General features: G+C 37.5%; 1 protein-coding gene across 1 annotated transcript in view; it reads left to right on the top strand.

The window, feature by feature from the left end:
• Positions 1–21,061, top strand: part of LOC129080411 (cytochrome P450 20A1) — a 64,522-nt gene that overhangs the window by 5,571 nt on the left and 37,890 nt on the right. Inside the window, exons 2-4 of the mRNA XM_054585817.1 lie at positions 2,343–2,392; positions 2,928–3,094; positions 5,987–6,129. Of these exons, the coding sequence (XP_054441792.1) occupies positions 2,343–2,392; positions 2,928–3,094; positions 5,987–6,129 (360 nt within the window). The remainder of the gene's footprint in view (positions 1–2,342; positions 2,393–2,927; positions 3,095–5,986; positions 6,130–21,061) is intronic.

The following is a 21,061-nucleotide window of genomic DNA, read 5'->3' as shown; positions in this document are numbered from 1 at the left end:
CCTAGATTCGCAGCTTGGTTTCACTTGGGATCTCCAAGCCCTGTACAAATAGCAGCCATCTCAGATTGCTTTATACCTCATGCAGCGTGGCCCCAGGCAGAACACAGTTGGGGGCTGACCTTGACCTGCACCACCTGGGAAACCCCAGAGCCTGTGCACCCAGAGGATAGCTGCAAATCACATTGGGGCTCCACCGCTCTGCCCCTGCACAGCCGAGCCTCCACAGAAGGTGGAGGTTGGTGATTAATGGTCATAGCCAGTTCTTACAGCTGACTGGCCTAAGTAAATCCTTCCCATTGACCTGCCAACAGCATCAAGGCCCAGCTACAGGAGGAGGGTGTACTTAGCCCACAGGAAGGGAAGAAGGGAACACCTTGAGTAACCAGCTTAGGTGATGGGGAGGCTGTGCCACTGGACCCTAAAGGGCACCTACTACCTTAGGCCATGCTACCAAGACAGGAAGTCTATAAACAAACACAGGGAGGCTGCCAAAATGAGACAAAGAAATATGGTTCAAATGAAAGAAGAGATCAAAACTCCAGGAAAAGAGCTAAACAAAATGGAGATAAGCAATCTATCAGATAAGCAGTCTATCAGATTCAGAATTCAAAAAGCACTGTTTATAAGGATGCTCAGTGAACTTAATGAAGGATACACTATTTGAAATACAGAGCAATTTACAAGGAACAACAGTAGAGCGGATGGAGCTGAGAATCAAATCAATGATCTGGAACATAGGGAAGCAAAAAGCAACCAATCAGAACAACAAGAAGAAAAAAGAATCCAAAAAAAGTGAGGATAGTGTAAGGAGCCTCTGGGACAACTTCAAAAGGTCCAATATTTGCACCATAGGGATGCCAGAAGGAAAAGAGAAAGAACAAGAAATTAGAAATCTATTTGAAAAAGTCATGAAAGAAAACTTCCCTAATTTGGTGAAGGAAATAGGCATGCAAACCCAGGAAGCAAGAGAGTCCCAAACAAGATGGATACAAAGAGGCCCACTCCAAGATACATTAAATTAAAATGCCAAAGGTTAAAGATAAAGAGAGAATCTTAAAAGCAACCATAGAAAAGTAGTTAGTTATGTACAGGGGAGTTCCCATAAGACTGTGAGATGATTTCTGAAAAGAAACTTTGCAGGCTAGAAGGGATTGGCAAGAAATGTTCAAAGCCATGAAAAACAGGGACCTATGGCCAAGATTGCTCTACCTAGCAAAACTGTCACTTAGAAATGAAAAGCAGATTAAGAGCTTCCCAGATAAGAAAAAAACTAAAGGAGTTCATCATCACCAAACCATTATTGTATGAAACGTTAAAGGGACTTATTTAAGAAAAAGGAGATCAAAACTATGAACAGTAAAATGGCGATAAACACATATCTATCAACAATTGACTCTAAAAAACAAACTAAGTAAACAAGAAGAACAGAGAATCATGGATATAGCGAGTATTCTCATGGTTGCCAGCTGGGAGGGGGTGTGGGGGAACGGGTGAAGAGGTGAGGGGATTAAGAAGTTCAAATAGGTAGTTACAGAATAGCCATGGGGATGTAGAGAATGGTATAGGAAATGGAGTAGCCAACGAACTTAAACACAAGACGCTTGGACATGAACAATGGTGATGGAATTGCCTGAGGGAGGGAGGGTGCTGGGTGGAGGGGACCAAAGGGAAAAATTTAAACAACTCTAATAGCATAATCAATAAAATATAATTAAAAAAAGAAAATACCAAAAAAAGTTATCTGCTTATTATAAAATTAAAAATAATACTGACCCCAAACACAGCAACTGAAAACCTGCTACCAACTTACAGAAATTCCCCAAACTTCTCCCCAGTTCATTTCTTAATGTCTGTCATTTGAACAATTTGCTTTGAATTAGTTTGTTAATTATTCCTGTACCAGACACCTCCATGACTTTATGACCCTGACAAAAATAACTATTAAAGCAAAAGATGAATATCATATTGTATTTTGGTAACAACTTTGACTAGAAAGAGGAGAACTATTTTAGGAATGAAACTCTTATAACATCACATTAGTTTTTTAAGCCAAGCCAGATGGGAGCATATATAGACATTGAACAAAGAAAAGTGTGCTTGATTGTGTGTTAATTTATGTAGAAAATTAATCAAACACTTTAGTTTAATTGACACAGAAGAGGAACATTAAGATAATTCTTTTAAGTACAAAGAACCCAGTTCTTGTATTTAACACAGAAATAATATCTGATTTGGAAAGCCACCATTTAAGGTTCTGTGGATGTCATAGCAAAACACATCTGACTTACACGATGTTGATAATTCTTGATACTAAATAAACTGTAAAAATATTTTTCCTTAAGGCTTCCAGACAAGCTGCAGGAATTCCGGGGACTACTCCAACTGAGGAAAAGTGAGTAATTATTTTTTTGGAATCAAATAGAGTCAACTCTTAATTTTTGGTATCGAAGCTAAACCAAATTTTTAGATTAATCAGTTTATTTAATTATTTTATTTACTCTTAACTTACCTCTCAGAATACAACCTAAACTTCAGTAAGAACAGAAAGGAAGGCTGTATAAATCAAAACCTTTAATTACATTCATTTCCTCTGGCCAAAGTAAGTTGAAAATAGACAGTATTAAGATAGAAGGAAGAAAGAAAAAAGTTGCCATAGATGATGTGATGTTTTTTGTTACATGATGACGTGATGTACCTTTCTTATTTGGTTTGAGTATTATGAGCTCTCAAAATATCAAAGAAAAGCCATATCTAAATATATCTGTAGAAAGCAAGATGTCAAATATAATTGAGTTTTGGGTTTTGCAGTAATTGAAAATCACAGACCTTTGGTCTCATTTCTTGACACAGTTAACTCATAATTAATTGTAGCTTTTCTGATATTTCAAGTTAAATTGTTATTTTGTCACATCTTGTTCTTTTCTCAGAGATGGTAATCTTCCAGATATTGTGAACAGTGGAAGTTTGCATGAGTTCCTGGTTAATTTGCATGAGAGATATGGGCCTGTAGTCTCTTTCTGGTTTGGCAGACGCCTTGTGGTTAGTTTGGGCACTGTTGATGTACTGAAGCAGCATATCAACCCCAATCAGACATGTAAGTTTAATTTTCTTTCTAATTAGCTGATCCTTTTCTTTAAAGAAGAAATGCCTATAAATAAAGAACTATACATTGTTCTTGGATAGGAATAGCTATCTTACATTGAATGCTTTATACTATGTACCTCATTTAAGACACAGTATTGTAAAATGATTATTTTTTTCATATATGAGGGGGTACTTCCACAAAACCAGAATTTATTTTTTAAAAATTGTGCATTCTTACATCTTTAAACTTCAGTCACCTCCAAGTACTCTCTATTTGATGCAATAACCTAGCGAGACATTTTTTCCATTGCTCAAACAGTTTTTGAACTCATCAATTTTGATGCCTGTTAGTGCTTCTGCCCATTTTGTTTCATCTGTTCCACATCAGCAGAATGTTTCCCTTTGAGAACTTTTTTCTTCTGGGGATACCAAAAAAGGTCACTCTGGGCAAGGTTAGGTGAAAAGGGAGGGTGGGGCATGGGGGTCATGTTGTTTTTTGCTCAAAAACTGCTGAACATTCTACGCGGTGTGAGCAGGTACACTTGTAAATCATCCGTTGTGAAATGGGCAAAATGTTGAAAGAGTCTTCAAAAAAAATTTTGCTGAAGCCGAATGCAGCTTCTCACAACGCCAGCTGGCATGCTGCTATGGGTGGGTTTCTAGAACAGTCACCTAGCAGGGGAATCCTGTACTACAAAGAGCCCACCCTCCAGAGGATAATTCTGGGTTTTTTGGGGTCCCCCTACTATGTATATGTGTATGTGCGCATATATATAAATCCCAAAGTGAATTTTTAGGGGAACCTGAAAAAATAATTCCAGGGTACATCTGGAAGAGTAGATATACATGAGCAGCCAGGAAACATCTAGAAAAGAACATTAATGAGAGGAATACGTCTACCATCAAATAGAACTGTGTATTATAAAACTATTAATTTAAAGAATCTTGTACTGTGATAGGACTAGATAAACTAATGTAATAGAGTAAGTAGTCTAGTAGATAAACCAAGTATATATGATAAAGAGAGCATTTTATGATAAAGGGGAAGGCTAGTAAATGGGATTGGGAAAACAAGTTATCTGGGGAAAAAATCAGAATCCCTGCCGTATTCTTCGTATCAAAATAAATTCCAAATGATTAAAATATGGTATCATAAAAGCAAGAGTAGAAAACATAGTTAAATATTAAGTTTTTGAGAGGAGTGTTGACAAACCCTTTCTTACCATGGCATGAGATCTAGGGGCCATCAAGCACAAGATGAACAAATCTGTCTAAATAAAAATGAAAAATTTTAGTACAATAGAAACACCTACTCATTACTATTATATGGCTACTCATTACTATACATGTGTATTAATTGATGACTATGTTTTTGTAAAATAAAAAGTTATCATGAAAAAGTTTAAAAGAAATAGGAAAACTGTTTCCCATCTATGTATTTATAAAATAAATAAAAACTAATAAAAAATAAAATGCAACTGTAGAAAAGTGGGTAACAACAAGATAATTAATACGGAAGAAACATAAATGGCCGATAAGCAAATGAAAAGATTTCAACCTCACTAATAATCAGTGGTATGCAAATAAAAATGAGGTTTTCTCTGTCAGACTAAAGAGATGAAAAATATTGACAAAACTCATTGTTGATGAGGGAATGGAGAATCATGGAATATAAATGTTTTACAGACTTTCTGAAGAGAAGGTTAGCGGTGATATTTGACTTAGCAGTAATAATCTTCAGGAGTTTATCATGAATTGATAATCACTTAAATGAGACTTATTAGTATTATTTATAATATAAATAAGTGAATAAATACTTATCAATGGCTGCATAAGAGAATGCTTGTAATACTACTTTCAGGCCTTAATATAATGATGCATATTTATTTCATTGTTTATCAAATACTTGTATAGCAATTACTATGTGTCAGCATCATTATTATAAACCCTTATAAATATTAAGTCCTCAGAAAAATCTTATGAAGTAGGTATTGTTGGTTATTCCCATTTAATAGAAGACAAAATTGAGGTTAAGAGAGGTTAAGACATTTGCCCAAGGTCATACCACTATTAGTGATGGAGCTGAGACTTGAAGCTAGGTGGTCTGACCTGAATTGGTGCTCAATTTCCACAACACAGAAAGATGGCTCTGTCAGGAAATTACAATGCTGAGAAAAACCAGATGTGGTCTCTGATCCTATGGAGTTTATAATTTAGTGTTGGAGAGTAGGGTAAGCATGTAAACAGCGTTGAAATGATCACACTAATGAACTGAGACAAGTGCTCTGAAAGAAGGGACTGTAGTTTTTTGTGAAATCTGACATATTTTTCTGTCTATCTCTGTGAAGAAATGCTAACTGCTCTAAAAAAATCTAAAATATTTAACACTGAGTATCTCTATGGTGAGATTTAGATGTATTTTACTTTTGTCATTGTGTTTTACTATGTTTTAATTGTTTACCATGAGAATGCATTTTTGTATGTGTGTGAACACAATGAAGTCATCAAAGAAACACTTTGAATAATGAATAAAGGAGAAAAGAAATTTTTGAACACAGCTAAGTGATTTTAACTCTATACTTGACAATTATACAGCATTGTCAATTTTTTAAAATCAGTGGATGAGCTGTTTGTGTAAAGTCAAAGATATTGTCATGTAGGAAGAATATTTATGCAAATATTAATGGTTTATAGTGAAGTTCTCAGTCAGGATATTGTACTCTTGCCAATTTTTATTGCCTCTTGAACTTTTCTTATTTAGGAGAGACATTTAAAGGAGTTGTGGGAAAAAGAAGTTGCTTTCCGATACATTTCCATACTTCCCTGATCTCTATATCCTTTTGCTGGAGAGTTTTTTTGAGTCATTACTTTGACTTAAAAATGTTTAATTTGTATGTTTCAGCGGACCCTTTTGAAACCATGCTAAAGTCATTATTAAGGTATCAGTCTGGTGGTGGGAATGTGAATGAAAACTTCACAAGAAAAAAATTGTATGAAAATGGTGTGACTAATTCTCTGAAGAGTAATTTTCCTCTCCTGTTAAAGGTAAGGTCCTAAGTAGTTTGGCCTGGAGTTCTGCAGTACAGATAATAGTATATTTTTTGACTATTGTATGTCTTGCCTTTGCTACTCCTTTCTTACTTGTCTTCCTAAGCTGATCTTTATTCTCCTGAAATTCTAAAACAAAACAAACAAAAAGAAAACAAAAAACACATAGGTTCTCTGTATATATTAAAATTATGAAAGTGGAGAGAACCTGAAAAAATTTTCTAAATCAGTAAATTTGCCTTTTGTTTTCAGGCCAGACTCCGAACCACTGTTTCCTAGAACATGGTCTGAGCTCACCTTGAACACTCTCCTGTTGAAAATGTGGATTACTTAGACGCTACTTGGATGAACTGGGTGATTGGGAGGGGGATCTGACATTTTTAAGAAGCTTTATGAACGATTTACAAATTTGAAAATAATACTAAATAATACCATTCCCTTTTTTCCTTAAAGAACCTTAGTTGAGCCCTGTGCTTTTTGACAGTTCTCTGTGGTCCCATAGGTTTGTTCCAAACTTTCACTCTTAATGTAGTATTACTGGTCCTACCCACCATTTTTGCTTGCTATACATGTGCTTGCCTTCTGCTTTTCTGAGATTATAGTCCCTTACATGTGAACTCTCTCATTGTCCTATTCCGCTACCAACAAACTCTGTCCCTCTCAGTTCTTGTTCGTTTCATTTTAAATCTTAAAGAGCCTTCCCTCTGTCCAAAGATAATCCATCTATTTGTGCCCTTTAAATATATTATCATTTATAGTGGTAATATATGCTTGCTTTAGTAAACATGGAAAATCTAACAGTATAAAGAAAGCACCTGTTATTTCCCTAAAGATATACATATGGCTGAGGTCATACTGTATGTACAGTTTTATATACTTTTTCACATTAATACATATTATGAACACTTTGTCATTAAAATTTTTCCAAAAATAACTAAAATTAGGCTTTTTTTTGAAATAGTCATTTTAAAAAATACAGACAAATTTAGAAAAGTCCTAAGGAAAAATAACATTGTTTAAATTTTTTAAAATATTTATTTTTTCAAATACATTAGTTTCCGCTTACCCCCCACAACTTTCCCCAGCCCCCCTCCCCCTCCCTCCCTCAGTCCTTCCCCACTTTGGGATTGTCCATGAGTCCTTGCTATATGTTCCTCTACTTGCCCCTTCCCTTCCTTTTCCCCCGCCCAACCCTCCCTCCTTCCCTCTTGTCTTTGTTGGGGTTTTTTTTTTTCCAGTGTTGCTGGTCTTATTTTCCTTGCATCTTTGTATTGTTGGTTAGGTTCTGCTTATAGGCGAGATCATATGGTATTTGTATTTCGCCCCCTGGCTTATTTCGCTTAGCATAATGCTCTCTAGTTCCATCCATGCTTTCACAAAGTGGAGTAGTTCTTTTTTTCTTTCTGCTGTGTAGTATTCCATTGTGTAAATGTACCATAATTTTTTGATCCAATCATCTACTGATGGGCATTTAGGTTGCCTCCAACACTGGGCTATTGTCAATTGTGCTGCTATGAACATTGGGGTGCATAGGTTCTTTTGAATTGGCGTTTTGGGATTCTTAGGGTATAGTTCCAGTAGGGGAATCACTGGATCAAAAGGCAGTTCCATTTTCAGCTTTTTGAGGAAATTCCACACTGCTTTCCACAGTGGCTGCACCAGTCTTCATTCCCACCAACAGTGGACTAGGGTTCCCTTTTCTCCACAGCCTCGCCAGCAGCTGTTGTTTGTTGATCTGTTTTTGATGGCCATTCTGACCGGTATGAGGTGGTACCTCATGGTGGTTTTGATCTGCATTTCTCTGATGCCTAGTGACACTGAGCATCATTTCAAATGTCTCTGGGCCCTCTGTATCTCTTCCTTGGAAAAGCATCTGTCCAGGTCCTTTGTCCATTTTTTGATTGGATCATTTGTCTTCTTGGAGTGGAGTCGTGTGAGTTCTTTATATATCTTGGAGAGCAAACCTCTATCTAATGAATCATTAGCAAATATCTTTTCCCATACGGTTGTCTCTCTTTTCATTTTGCTGATGTTTTCTTCCGCCATGCAGAAGCTTCTTATTTTGATGAGGTCCCACTTGTTTATTCTTTCCTTTACGTCCCTTGCTTTAGGAGACATATCGGTGAAAAAATTTCTGCGTAGGATATCTGAGTTTCCTGCCAATGTTCTCTTCTAGGACTTTTATGGTGTTGTGACTTACATTTAAGTCTTTTATCCATCTTGAGTTTATTTTTGTGTATGGTGTCAGCGGATGATCCAATTTCAATTTTTTGCATGTAGCCGTCCAGGTCTCCCAACACCATTTGTTGAAGAGGCTATTATTACTCCACTTTATGCTTCTGCCCGCTTTGTCAAATATTAGTTGCCCATATAGACCTGGGCTTATTTCTGGGTTTTCTATTCTGTTCCACTGGTCTATGGGTCTGTTCTTGTGCCAGTACCAGATAGTTTTGAGTATAGTGGCTTTGTAGTAGAGTTTGATGTCCGGTATTGTGATCCCTCCTACTTTGTGTTTCTTTCTCAAAATTGCTGCGGCTATTCGGGGTCGTTTATGGTTCCATATAAATTTTTGAAATGTCTGTTCTATTTCTGAGAAATACGTCATTGGTATCTTGATAGGGATTGTGTTGAATCTATAAATTGCTTTGGGTGGTATGGACATTTTGATGATTAATTCTTCCAATCCATGAGCACGGTATATGCTTCCATTTATTTGTGTCTTCCTTAATTTCTTTCTTCAATATTGTCTAGTTTTCTGTGTACAGGTCTTTTACCTCCTTGGTTAAATTTATTCCTAGGTACTTTATTTTTCTTCTCGCTATATTGAATGGTATTTTTTTCCTGATTTATTCTTCTTCTATTCCATTGCTGGTGTACAAAAATGCCTTTGATTTCTGAATATTGACTTTGTATCCTGCTGTTTTGCCACATTCACTTATTAGGTTGAGTAGTTTTTTGGTGCAGTCTATAGGGTTTTCTATCATGTCATCTGCAAACAATGATAGTTTTACTTCCTCCTTTCCTATTTGGATGCCTTTTATTTCTTTTTCTTGTCTGACCGCTGTGGCTAGGACTTCCAATACGATGTTGAAAAGAAGCGGTGAAAGCGGACATCCTTGTCATGTTCCCGATCTTAGTGGGAAAGCTTTCAGTTTTTGCCCGTTGAGCATGATGTTGGCTGTAGGTTTTTCATATATGGCCTTTATTACGTTGAGGAATGCCCCATTTATTCCCATTTTGCTGAGTGTTTTGATCATATGGGTGCTGTACCATATCAAATGCTTTTTCTGCGTCTATCGAGATGATCATGTGGTTTTTGTTTTTCCTTTTGTTTATGTGATATATTACATTTATTGACTTGCGTATATTGAACCATCCCTGCATCCCTGGGATGAATCCCACTTGATCATGGTGGATAATCTTTTTAATGTATTGCTGGATGCGGTTTGCCAATATTTTGTTGACGATTTTAGCGTCTATATTCATCTGTGAAAATGGCCTGTGGTTTTCTTTCTTTGTAGGTTCTTTATCTGGTTTTGGGATGAGGGTGATGCTAGCCTCATAAAAAGAGTCTGGGAGTCTTCCCTCCTCTTGGATTTTTGGAATAGTCTGAGAAGGACAAGGGTTAGCTCTTTCTTAAATGTTTTGTAAAATTTTTCTGTGAAACCGTCCAGCCCAGGACTTTTGTGTGCCGGGAGTTTCTTGATTACTGCTTTAATTTCCCCAGCTGTTACTGGTCTGTTCAAGTTTTCTGTTTCTTCCTCCTTCAGTGTTGGAAGATTATACTTTTCTAGAAATATGTCCATTTCATCGAGGTTTTCAAATTTCTTGGCATAAAATTTTTCATAGTAGTTTCTTACAATCCTTTGTATTTCTGTGGTATCAGTTGTTATTTCTCCTCTTTCATTTCTGATATTATTAATTTTGGTCCTCTCCCTTTTTTTCTTGATGAGTCTGCTTCAAGGCTTGTCGATTTTATTTATCTTTTCAAAGAACCAGCTCCTGGGTTGGTTGATCCTTTGAATTGTCCTTTTCATCTCTATGTCATTCAGTTCTGCTCTAATCTTGACTATTTCCTTCCTTCTACTTGCTCTGGGATTTATTTGTTGTTGTTTCTCCAATTCTTGAAGTTGTAGTGTTAGGTCTTTTATTTGAAATGTTTCTATCTTTTTTAGGTAGGCCTGTATTGCTATGAACTTCCCTCTCAGGACTGCCTTTGCTGTGTCCCATAGGTTTTGGACTGTTGTCTGTTCATTTTCATTTGTTTCCAGAGATTTTTTTATTTCTTCTCTTATCTCATTATTGACCCATTCATTGTTTAATAGAGTACTGTTCAGTCTCCATGAGTTTGCAAGTTTTTGAAGTTTCTCTTTGAGGTTGATTTCCAGTTTCAAGCCCTTGTGGTCCGAGAAAAAGTTTGGTATTATTTCAATTTTCCAGAATTTGTTGAGGCTTACTTTGTGTCCTGTCATGTTGTCTTTTTGAAAAAGTTCCATGTGCTTTGAAAAGAAAGTGTAGTTTGCTTCTTTGGGATGTAGGGTTCTATATATGTTAGTTAAGTCTCTGATTCAGTGCATCATTCAGCTCCACAATATCCTTGTTGATGTTTTGTTTGGAAGCTCTGTCCATTTTTGACAGTGGGGTGTTAGAATTCCCCACTATCAGTGCGTTGCTGTCTATATCTTTTTTGAAGTCATCCAATATTTTCCTTATATATATGGATGCTTCTATGTTGGGTGCATATAAGTTTACAATGTTTATGTCGTCTTGATGGATTCTTCTTTTAAGTATTATTAAGTGTCCCTCTGGGTCTCTTTTTATGGCCTTTGTTTTGAAATCTATTTTGTCTGATATAAGTATTGCTACCCCTGCTTTCTTCTCTTGTCCATTTGCCTGGAATATTTTTTTTCCATCCCTTTCAATCTGTGTAGGTCTCTTGCTCTAGGGTGTGTCTCTTGTAGGTAGCATATGTGTGGGTCATGTTTTCTTATCCAGTCAGCTATCCTGTGTCTTTTGATTGGGGCATTTAGTCCATTTACATTGAGAGTTATTACTGATAGAAACTTATTCATTTTTTTATCTTTGTACCTGTGTTTTTCTCTTTCTCACTTTTTCCCTTCATCTTCTTAAACCAGCCCCTTTAGCATATCTCGTAGTGCTGGTTTGGTGGAGACGTATTCTTTTAGCCCTCTTTTGCCTGGGAAACTCCTTATTTCCTACAACTCCTTGCTAGAGCAGTCTTGGTTGCAGGCCTTGGCTTTTCATTACTTGGGATATTTCTTGCCATTCCTTTCTGGCTTGTAGTGGTTCTGTTGAGAAGTCAGCTCCTAGCTGTACCGGGGCTCCCTTGTATGTTACTCACTGTTTCTCCCTTGCTGCCTTTAGGATTCTTTCTTTGTCTTTGATATTTGCCATTTTAATGATGATGTGTCTTGGAGTGGGCCTCATTGGGTTCCTTTTGGATGGGGCCCTCTGTGCTTCCTGGACCCGTGAGACCTTTTCTCTCCTCAAATTGGGGAAGTTGTCCATCATTACTTTTTCAAAGAGGTTCTCTATCCCTTGCTCCTCTTCTTCTTCTGGTATCCCTATTATGCAGATATTATTGCGTTTCAGATTGTCCTGCATTTTCCTAAATGTCTCTTCGTTCTTTCTGAGTCTTTTTTCCATTTCTTGCTCTTTCTGGGAGCTTTCTTCTACCTTGTCTTCCAGCTCGCTGATTTGATCCTCAGCTTCATCTAGCCTGCTTTGGATTCCTTCTACTGTGTTCTTCAATTCAGAAATTGTATTCTTCATTTCTTCTAGTCTCCTGTTGATAGTTTCTGTGTCCTTTTCCATGCTGATACAGTTTGCAGTAAGTTCCTCGTAGTTTCCCTGTAGTTTTTTGTAATTCTCTGAGCTCACTGAGCTCATTGAGCTTCCTTAGAACCGTTGTTTGGAACTCAGCATCTGATAGTTTACTTGCCTCTATTTCATTTAGTTCTCTTTGTGGGGATTCCTCCTTTCCTTTCGACTGGGGCATGTTTCTTTGTCTTCCCATTATTCGGGAGACTCTTTTTTTTCGTTTCTGCTTCTTAAACTAATCTTTCTTGAGTTCCTGACTTTGTGGTATGAACTTACATGGTAGGAGACCGCTGTTTTCTTTTTGGATCTGCCTCAGATGATGTTGACCCTGTCTGACCTTAGTCAATCTGTTCGAGACTTCTAGGAATCTGCTCTCTGTGGCTGTCTCCTTCAGGTGAGTGTTAATCTAGTTACGCTGCACTCAACAGGCCTCCTTAAAGACACCATATGGCAGGGCAGAGTCCCCCTGGGGCAGGGTAATTTGGTCTTCTCATACTCCTGCTCCTCAGGGGAGTGGTCTGCCTGAGCCCGATGGCTGCTGCCGTGTAGGAGAGGAATCAGCACTAGGGTCCCGCCGGCTACTCTCTCAGTTCTCTCCCCAATGCCTTCGTTTCCAGTCTCTACTCAAGTGTCTCTAGACCACTGTGCGGCCTCTTTTGCCAGGGCTCTACTATCATCTGTGGCTGCCACTCTGTACTCAGGTGTCAGGTTTTAGCACTGCAGGCCTAGCCAGAGCCTCCTAGGGGCGGGGCTATTAGGTTCTCTCACACTATTGCCTCTCAGGGGAGTGGTCTCTGCCTGAGCAAGATGGCTGCTGCCGCATGAGGGATGAGTCAGCACCGGGATCTCGCCGACCAGTCTCTCAGTTCTGTCCCCAAAGCCTCCTTCCCCAGTCTCTCCACAGGCGTCTCTAGCCCACACTGTCCTCGCCTTTGCCAGAGACAAGGGTAAGAGGCTGCAAGCAAAAATTTATGCATTGGCCCTGTAAACGGCTCTTTGTGTCTCCAGCTGCCTGACTCTGGCAGAGAGCTACCCTGCCACTTTTTGCAGCTGGCTGTTATCTGTGTACTTTTTGCTGTACACAGATAGTGTACTATAGGCCCTGTAGGCTGGAGATTGCCGCTTATGGTTTAGACCCTGCTCTTCTCAGGGGGATCCAACTGGCCTTTTCAATATCGTTCTGGTGCTGCCGCCCACGGGCGCCCTGCCTGCCTTCTTGAGTCTCTACCACACTCCTTACCAGTCAGGTTGTGCTGAAGCTGATTCTTCTGTTCGTTTGAGGTTAAAAGGCTCCTGTCTCACTGTTGTTCAGTTCGTTCCAGGTGATTTCTCCACAATTTAGTTCTAATTCCAGGTTGGTCCTGGGAAGAGGTCAGTATGACTTCCTCTGCCATCTTTAAAAGTTTCAAAATATTTTTAAAAATTTTTTAATAATGTAATATAAGTATGTCATTATTAACCCATTGAATAGCAAGATCTAGTAATGCTTCCAAAACTTCCATGATTTTATAGTAATGATGTTATGAGGGACAAAATGATTTTTTTTGAGATTTTTGTAATGAGTGTAATATAATGTTAAAGGGCCTATATTCATAATTGAAGGAAATGTTAAATTTTATTTAGAGTTTAGTGAAATAAAGATTTTTTTTTACCCCCATCATCCAAGTTCATGGACTCCTAGACTTTATGCACAGACCCTTTGTTGTCTGTGGACTTCAAGTTAAGAACTCCTGAGAATAGTTTCAAAATGTAATTCTTATTTTATCACTTCCTTGATCAAAAACCCTCACTGGCTTCTCTTTGCTCCTGGGACAAACTCCAAATGTGTGAGTAGTCTTAAAGACCATGTGTGATTTATTTAGCCTGCCTACTTTTTTAGCCTTGTTTTCCACATTCTCATCTGGGCTTACACTCTAAGTATACTGGTTTCTTTAGTTCTGTACTATACCCTGTTCTGTCCAATCTCAAAGCCTCTATATTCTATTTCCATTACCTTAATTGTCTTCCCTAGCCATCCACTCATTTAGTGAATGCATGTTTATTCTTAGCTCTTAGTTTAAATGTCCCTTCCTCAGGGAAGCCATCTCTGGTCATCTCACTATTCCTAGGTAAGTCCCCATTTAGATGCTGTCTTAACATGCTACACTTTTCCTTTGTAACACTTCCCAGTTTGTAATTATAATTTGTCTAATTCTTTGATTGCGTGTCTCCTAAACTGTATGTACCATGAAGTAGGGACTCTTCTATTTTGATTGCTACTGTATACTTGGCTCTTGGTGTAAAATTGGCCTTCAGTAAGTATTTATTAAATCAGTGAATGAATACCGATCAACTTAAAGTTCCTCAGTGCATTGTCTCTCTTATCTCGATGGGCCTATTCTTGCTCTTTTCTCCCTGGAAACATTTTTTCCCATCTTGCCCTGCTAACGCCTATTCCAGCCCTCAGTTTAGTAATATACCTTTCCCCAGGCACCCTTTCTAAACTACTGTAACAACCTGGATATGCTTACATAACAAAATTAAATAGATTTTCTTATCTCTCTTCCTTGATAGATTGTATTTTCCTTCCCGTTTTCTGTAATCTGTATATTTTAAACAAAGCTATTTATTTGTTTTATGTTTAATGTAGCTCCTTGGGGATAGATTATTATGTAATGCAAAGACTATCAAGCTTGGGCAAGAAGCTTTAAATCCTGCTTCTGTCATTTAGTATCTGTATGATCCTTTGTGTATTATTAGTGGCCTTCGTGAGCTTTTATTTCTTCATCTTAAATTGAGGATAATAATATCTACATTACAAATTTGCTGTGAGGATTATATGAGATAATGATGTAAAAATACCTAACAACAGGTCTTAGAACACAATAACTACTCAGGAAATACCTTTCCTTTTCCTTGCCTTGAGAAATAGATTTTCCTGCCATGTGTTTCCTGTGTTCCCCCCACCCCCACATTCTTCTGTTCCTTTTTAACGTTTCTTCTTGCTTTTATTTTTCTGACTTCTCTGAAACTGTACCTTCTTATTAATGTTTGCAAGTTGGCTACTTCATTCTGTCTTTTGTGCATGGTTTTATAGTTGACAGGCCTATAACTGTCTCATTTGGAGAGTTACATAGAAGTCCTTTCTAGTCTATAGAGATTAAACCCACATTCACTCACAACTGAACACCCCCCACTTACTTTCTGATGATATAGACTAAATAATTTTAAAATCATGGAAATTTTAAAGAAACAAAAATAGAAGAACATAATGATCATCAATGTCTTCATCACCAAACTTTTAACACTTACCAAATTAGGCTCAATTTTATTTTATCTATACCCCTACTTATTGAAATACTTCCCCTGTCCTTTCTTTTGGTTATTTTAAAGCAAATTTCAGACATCATACCAATGAGGACATACTTTTTAAAGTGCCAGACAGCATTTAGCATATAAGGTACTTAGTTTTATTTTTTTTCCTTCTCCTATAAATTTGTTCATTCCTCCTAAAAATGTTCTGACTGCACATTATAAGCATTTTTATAACTTTTTTGAGTTATAGAACACGCGATAGCTCTTAAGAGGATGTCATATTGACTATTATCCTACTGTACCCATTATTTATTTATTTATTTTTAGAGCGAGGGGAAGGGAGAAAGAGAGAGAAGCATCAGTGTGTGGTTGCCTCTTGTGCGACCCTTCCTGGGAACCTGGCCCGCTGTACCCTAACTGGGAATTGAATCAACAACCCTTTGATTCACAGGCCTGCACTCAGTCCACTGGGCCACACCAGGAAGGGCCACTTTTTAAAATTACGTTTGGTAAATAGTTAATGCTCTGTTTTCTTTATCAGAGTTCTATTTGGAACTCACACTTCCCATTTAAGACTTCAGACTTGCTTACTGAGTCAACCGGAAGTATTAATTGGCTCCTCTCTGCATAGTTTTACTTCTGAAAACAGACCAGACAAGGCCTTTAACCATGGCTAGCTCCTGATTCCTCCCTCCTTTCCAGTTCCAATTTCTGACCGATAGCCGGTATTCAGAGGGCCATCAGGAGACTTGTATACCAAATTCCCACCATCGCATTGTTATCATTCCTGCCTTGTATCTCAAGGTTTTATATTGGCTCTGCTCACCCATGTTCTCTGGATTTCTCGGGCTTTCTGCTTGGTTGTCATAGCTGTTCCTGCCACCCGTCGTGTGCTCTCTGGAAGCATTGAGGTTGCCTCTCTCTGAGCATCCACCAGTCAGAATCTTCCTTTCTATTTTGTTAAAGCACATACAGTTTGTTAGTAAGTATCTTTTTGTATTTAATTATATGTCTCCAGGGAATTTTGCCCATTTCTTTTTGCTTTCATAATGCCTTTTTGTTTTCAGCAATATTTATTGTTAAAAGTTTTAATTATTCTTTCTTCTGTGCTTCTAAGTAAGTAATTCTAAGGTCTGTCTGTGGCTCTCTCCTTCAGGTGGGTGTTAATCTAGTTACTCTGCACTCAACAGGCCTCCTTAAAGACACCATAGGGCAGGGCAGAGTCCCCCTGGGGCAGGGTAATTTGGTCCTCTTGTACTCGTGCTGCTCAGGGGAGTGGTCTGCCTGAGCCCGATAATCAGAGCGCACCTGATTGAAGAGTACTGTTGTCTTTCTACCAGTGGTATTCTTTAAGAGAATAGCTCTTTACCAGAGTTGTCACTCCAAATTAAGTTGTATATTTCATACTGACACAGATCTGAGTTCTTTTTGTTTTTAGTCCAGATCTGAGTTTTGTGTTCTGACTCTTCCCTAACCCTCTCAGACCTCATCCCATGTGTTCTGACTCCTTCCTGCCCTGACCGTCTCTGCCCCAAGGCTGAATGTAAACCTACACTTTAACTCTGTGAGTGTAATTTCTCTCTTTTGTGTTCTTCAAGCTAATATTATCCTGTGCCTTTTGGACTAAATTCTGACTTAACATGTATTTATGGGTTTTAGGATTTATGACTACCACCCTGGCTGGTGTGGCTCAATGAATTGAGTGCCGGCCTGCAAACCAAAGCATTGCTGGTTCAATTCCCAGTCTGGGCACATGCCTGGGTTGTGGACCAGGTCCCCGGTACAGGGCACTTGAGAGGCAACCACACATTGGTGTTTCTCTTCCCCTCTAACTCCTTTCTGTCCCCTCTCTAAAAATAAATGAAATCTTAAAAAAAAAGAAAAAATAAAAAGAAGCCAATCTTGAGGAGAATTGTTGATTTTTTAGCCCTGGCTGGTATGGCTCAGTGGATTGAGTGCCGGCCTGCGAACCAAAGGGTTTGCCAGTTCAATACCCTGTCAGGGAACACGCGTAGGTTGCAGGCCAGGTCCCCAGTAGGGAGTGTTTGAGAGGCAACCACACATTGATGTTCTTTCCCTCTCTTTATCCCTCCTTTCCCCCTCTCTAAAAAGAAAGAAAGAAAATATTTTAAAAAAATTATGACTATCCTTTTTTTTAATCAACAGCTTAGTAATAATATTAATAGCCAAAATTACTGAGCTCAGTGGTTTAATAATTCAATGAGCTCATTTAATCCTCACAAGAACTTTGTAAATATGTATTGTTATTTCCATCTTTTTAGATGAAGAAACCTGTTAGGGTGGTCTGTGGTACGGGCTGTGAAGGAGTTTACGGAGAGGAGAAAGTGCAGAGACTAAAGGTTTTACTTTTACTTTCCCAAGGGAGGGAAAGGACTAGGTTCAGAGATATGCACCAGCCCTGAGGGGTTAGGGCTTTGGGCTTTTATGGGATAAAGAGCAGGATGTTTCAGTTGGGCAGCAACTTGTAAGTTCCGGGAGCCTCCTGACCTTGAGGGTGCTTCCACTAATGTTCTAGTCCTGAGGATGAAGGCTCATAAACAATTAGAGTCAGTCATGCTTTATGGAGTCTAGCTAGCTCTGGCAAAGAGGGCCTGAGAAAGGGGCTTTTGTCCTATTAAAATGGAAGCACAGAGTAGTTAAGTAACTTGTCCAAGGTCATAACAGCTAGTACAGCTAGTGAATAGTAGGACAAGGTTTGGATCTCAGTCAGTCTGGTGCATTGCTTCTCTATAACTTGGTTCTGCTACCCTGAAATGCAGTTTTGCTTGGGTAGGTTTTCTTTTTCCTTTTTAAAATCTTTTTTGAGTGTTGCAGTCACAATAATAATCCTAATGCAAGGTGGAATTTAAAATCATTTGCTTTCTCTGAAATTCTAATATTTTCACAATAATTACTGATTAATTACCTAGAGGCCTGTTTCAAAAGAATAGTTTGTATTTTTTTCAGAAAACTGATATATACTCCAAAATCTTTTCTTTTGAACTGTAAGTCAGCCTCCAGGTAGACTGAGTTGTTTTCCTTTTTAAATTTTCCTAAGAAAATTTAAAAGATTCTATTTATTTATCTCTAGAGAGAGGAGAAGGGTGGGATAAAGAGATGGAGAGAAACATTGATATGAGAGAGAAACATGAATCGGCTGCCTCTTATATGTGTTCTGACTGGGGACTAAACCTGCAATCCAAGCATGTGCCTGGACCAGGAATCAAACCAGCAACCTTTCGCTTTGCATGATGGTGTCCAACCACCTGAGCCATACCAGTCAAGGCAGTTTTTCTTTTTTAATTAAAAAAAAAAGAAAAAGAAAAAAAATATATATGAATGATTAAGGCCCACCCCAAAGTGCTCATTTTAACCGGATCGTTTCCAAATAAGGTCACATCCACAGGTACTGCATGTTAGGACTTCCATATCTTTTGGAGGGATACAATTCAACACATATCCGGTGGTAAGTGAAAAAACCAGCATGCAAAAACAGTTTGTATGGTATTATTACATTTTCCAAAATATAGCTGTTTGCACATGGATATATATACACATACACATGGATATGCATGCGTTTAGAAAAACACGAAAAGCTCTGCATAAAAATGTAATCAGTTCCTATCTCTATCTGGGTTGAATTTATGGTGATTTAAATTACTTCTTGTACTTTTGTTTATATTATTTAATTTTCTTTTACATTAACCAGTATTGTACAATTCAAAAAAATGAACTACTCAACTAGCAGTGATAGTCTGAAAATTCATTGACTTTTCATTAGAAATAAACCTTAATAATAACATTTAATAATTAAAACTAAAACTCAGTGATTTATTGAATTTTTTCTAAGAACAAAGCTTTTTATTCATGAACTTTTAGGACTATGTATTTTATTCTCCTGAAAGCTGCAAATATATAGATGTTGATCTGGGGAGAATTATGTTCCCTGCTGTTGTAATTACATTGTTCATTATTTTTCATCTAATTTTTTTTTAAAGCCAAAGGCTGTTCTTCCTAAAAAGTCAGATTTTATAAAGTGAAAGATCTAATGTTCAGTGATTATACAGTATAATACACATTACTAGAACACAGAATTGAATGTTTACAGAGGTATCTAATGATAAATTCTGACAGTTTTTACTATCAGAAACGTAACTTATTCTTTGAAGTAGAGGTAAAACAGTCAATGTGAAAAAGAGGATTGATAAATTTACTAAATATATATTGAGCACCTAAGATTTGCTGAACATTGTGCAAGGTATTAGGATTACCAATATAAAAAGCAGCCCTCAAGAAGGTTTATGTCTAGTGGCTATCAAATACTGGGTCTTTAACTAAATATTATAGTGATGCTAATTTAAATCATTCCTTTTTATTAAATATTGGAACTAATCTCAAACTCTGAATTTTTGACAGCAATCTTTTTACCAGTTTGTCTTTCTCCCTTAAATCTACTCTTGGCCCACTTCCTGACCCTTATTTCAGAACACCCATTTTGAAGTTCATCAGTCTTCTGGTTTTAATTTCCTTATTATCCAACAGGAACATACAGTAGTTGGTTACTCTAAGGATGTATTTTTTTTTACCTTCCATACACAGAGAGAAGCATAGTGATTGAGAGTTTGGGCTCCTCATCGGACTTCATAGGTGTGGATAGGAATTCTGTAATTTTTCTTGTGTATCCTTGAGCATGTTACTTTTCTTCTGACAAAGTAACAGTTGCTTGTGTCATAGCATTAAGGATTAAATGAATTGATAAATGTTAGTAGGTGCTTCCAAACAGTGTTCTGCAGTGGTTGTACCTTTTAGTCCTACAGTAGTGTATGAGCATTCCACTTTTTCTGTGAATGTAGAAGAATGCACTTTCACTTATTTTGGTCTTGTTATTTTCTCTCTCTCTATATATATGTTTTATTTTTTGGTGTAGAGGTCTTGTTCATCTTTTATTAAATTTACTCCTAGATATTTAGTAGGATTTTTGATGGTATCATAAATGCTAATGTTTTTAAATTTTATTTTTTTCTTTGTTTCTGCTATTTACAATTACTTTTTGCACATTGACCTTGTAGTCATAAAACTTGCCAAATTCCATTATTAACCCTAATGGTTTATCACAGTGCCTGAGTTTAATGAATTTTATCTCTTCCTTTCCACTCTTAATACCTTTTATTTCTTTTCTTGCTTTATTGCCAAATATTCTGTTACAGTTTAATACCTTTAGGCTCTGTGGGTACTCCCTCTTTTCTTGGTTAGTGTGTCTAAAGGTCTTTATTAGTGTGGGTCCAATTAGGAGAGAGAAAGCACACAATTATTTAAGTAGGGAAAGTTTTAATATAAAGAATTATTAACTATGACAGGATTGGAGTAATGAGAGATAAAGATAAATTGTAGTAAAGAGAACTCTGAGGAATATAGGAATAGCAGGTATAAGGAGCAGTCGCCAACTCTAGGTGTGAGACGGAAGTCCTAAGGAAGCTCCCATGCCTCCAGGACTGAGATCCAGACTATTGGAGGGGGCACAGCTGTGGGTGGCAGCTCTTGAAATCAGATCCTTCACCGTCCTCAGAGTTTGTTCTTACTACCTGTTTTGTGTTGTTGTTTGCTTGTTGAGTGCCTTTTCTAAACTGTTTTTCTTAAAGTCTGTATTCTTTGTCATGTATGGCCACCGAAGCATGTGTTCTGTTAGCTTAATGGTCAGCTGGTGTTTTGACTGATTTCCCATATACACTTGGAACTAACAAAAGAAAAGAAGAAAAAAAAAAGAAAAGAAAATACTCTTCTAGTATTTTCATAT

This window comes from Pteronotus mesoamericanus, unplaced genomic scaffold (assembly GCF_021234165.1).
Source record: "Pteronotus mesoamericanus isolate MK-2021 breed Mesoamerican mustached bat unplaced genomic scaffold, CSHL_Meso_final contig_90, whole genome shotgun sequence".
Taxonomy (NCBI): Eukaryota; Metazoa; Chordata; class Mammalia; order Chiroptera; family Mormoopidae; genus Pteronotus; species Pteronotus mesoamericanus.
The sequence above is the reverse complement of the archived record's forward strand: the minus strand, read 5'-3'. Positions and strand labels throughout refer to the sequence as shown.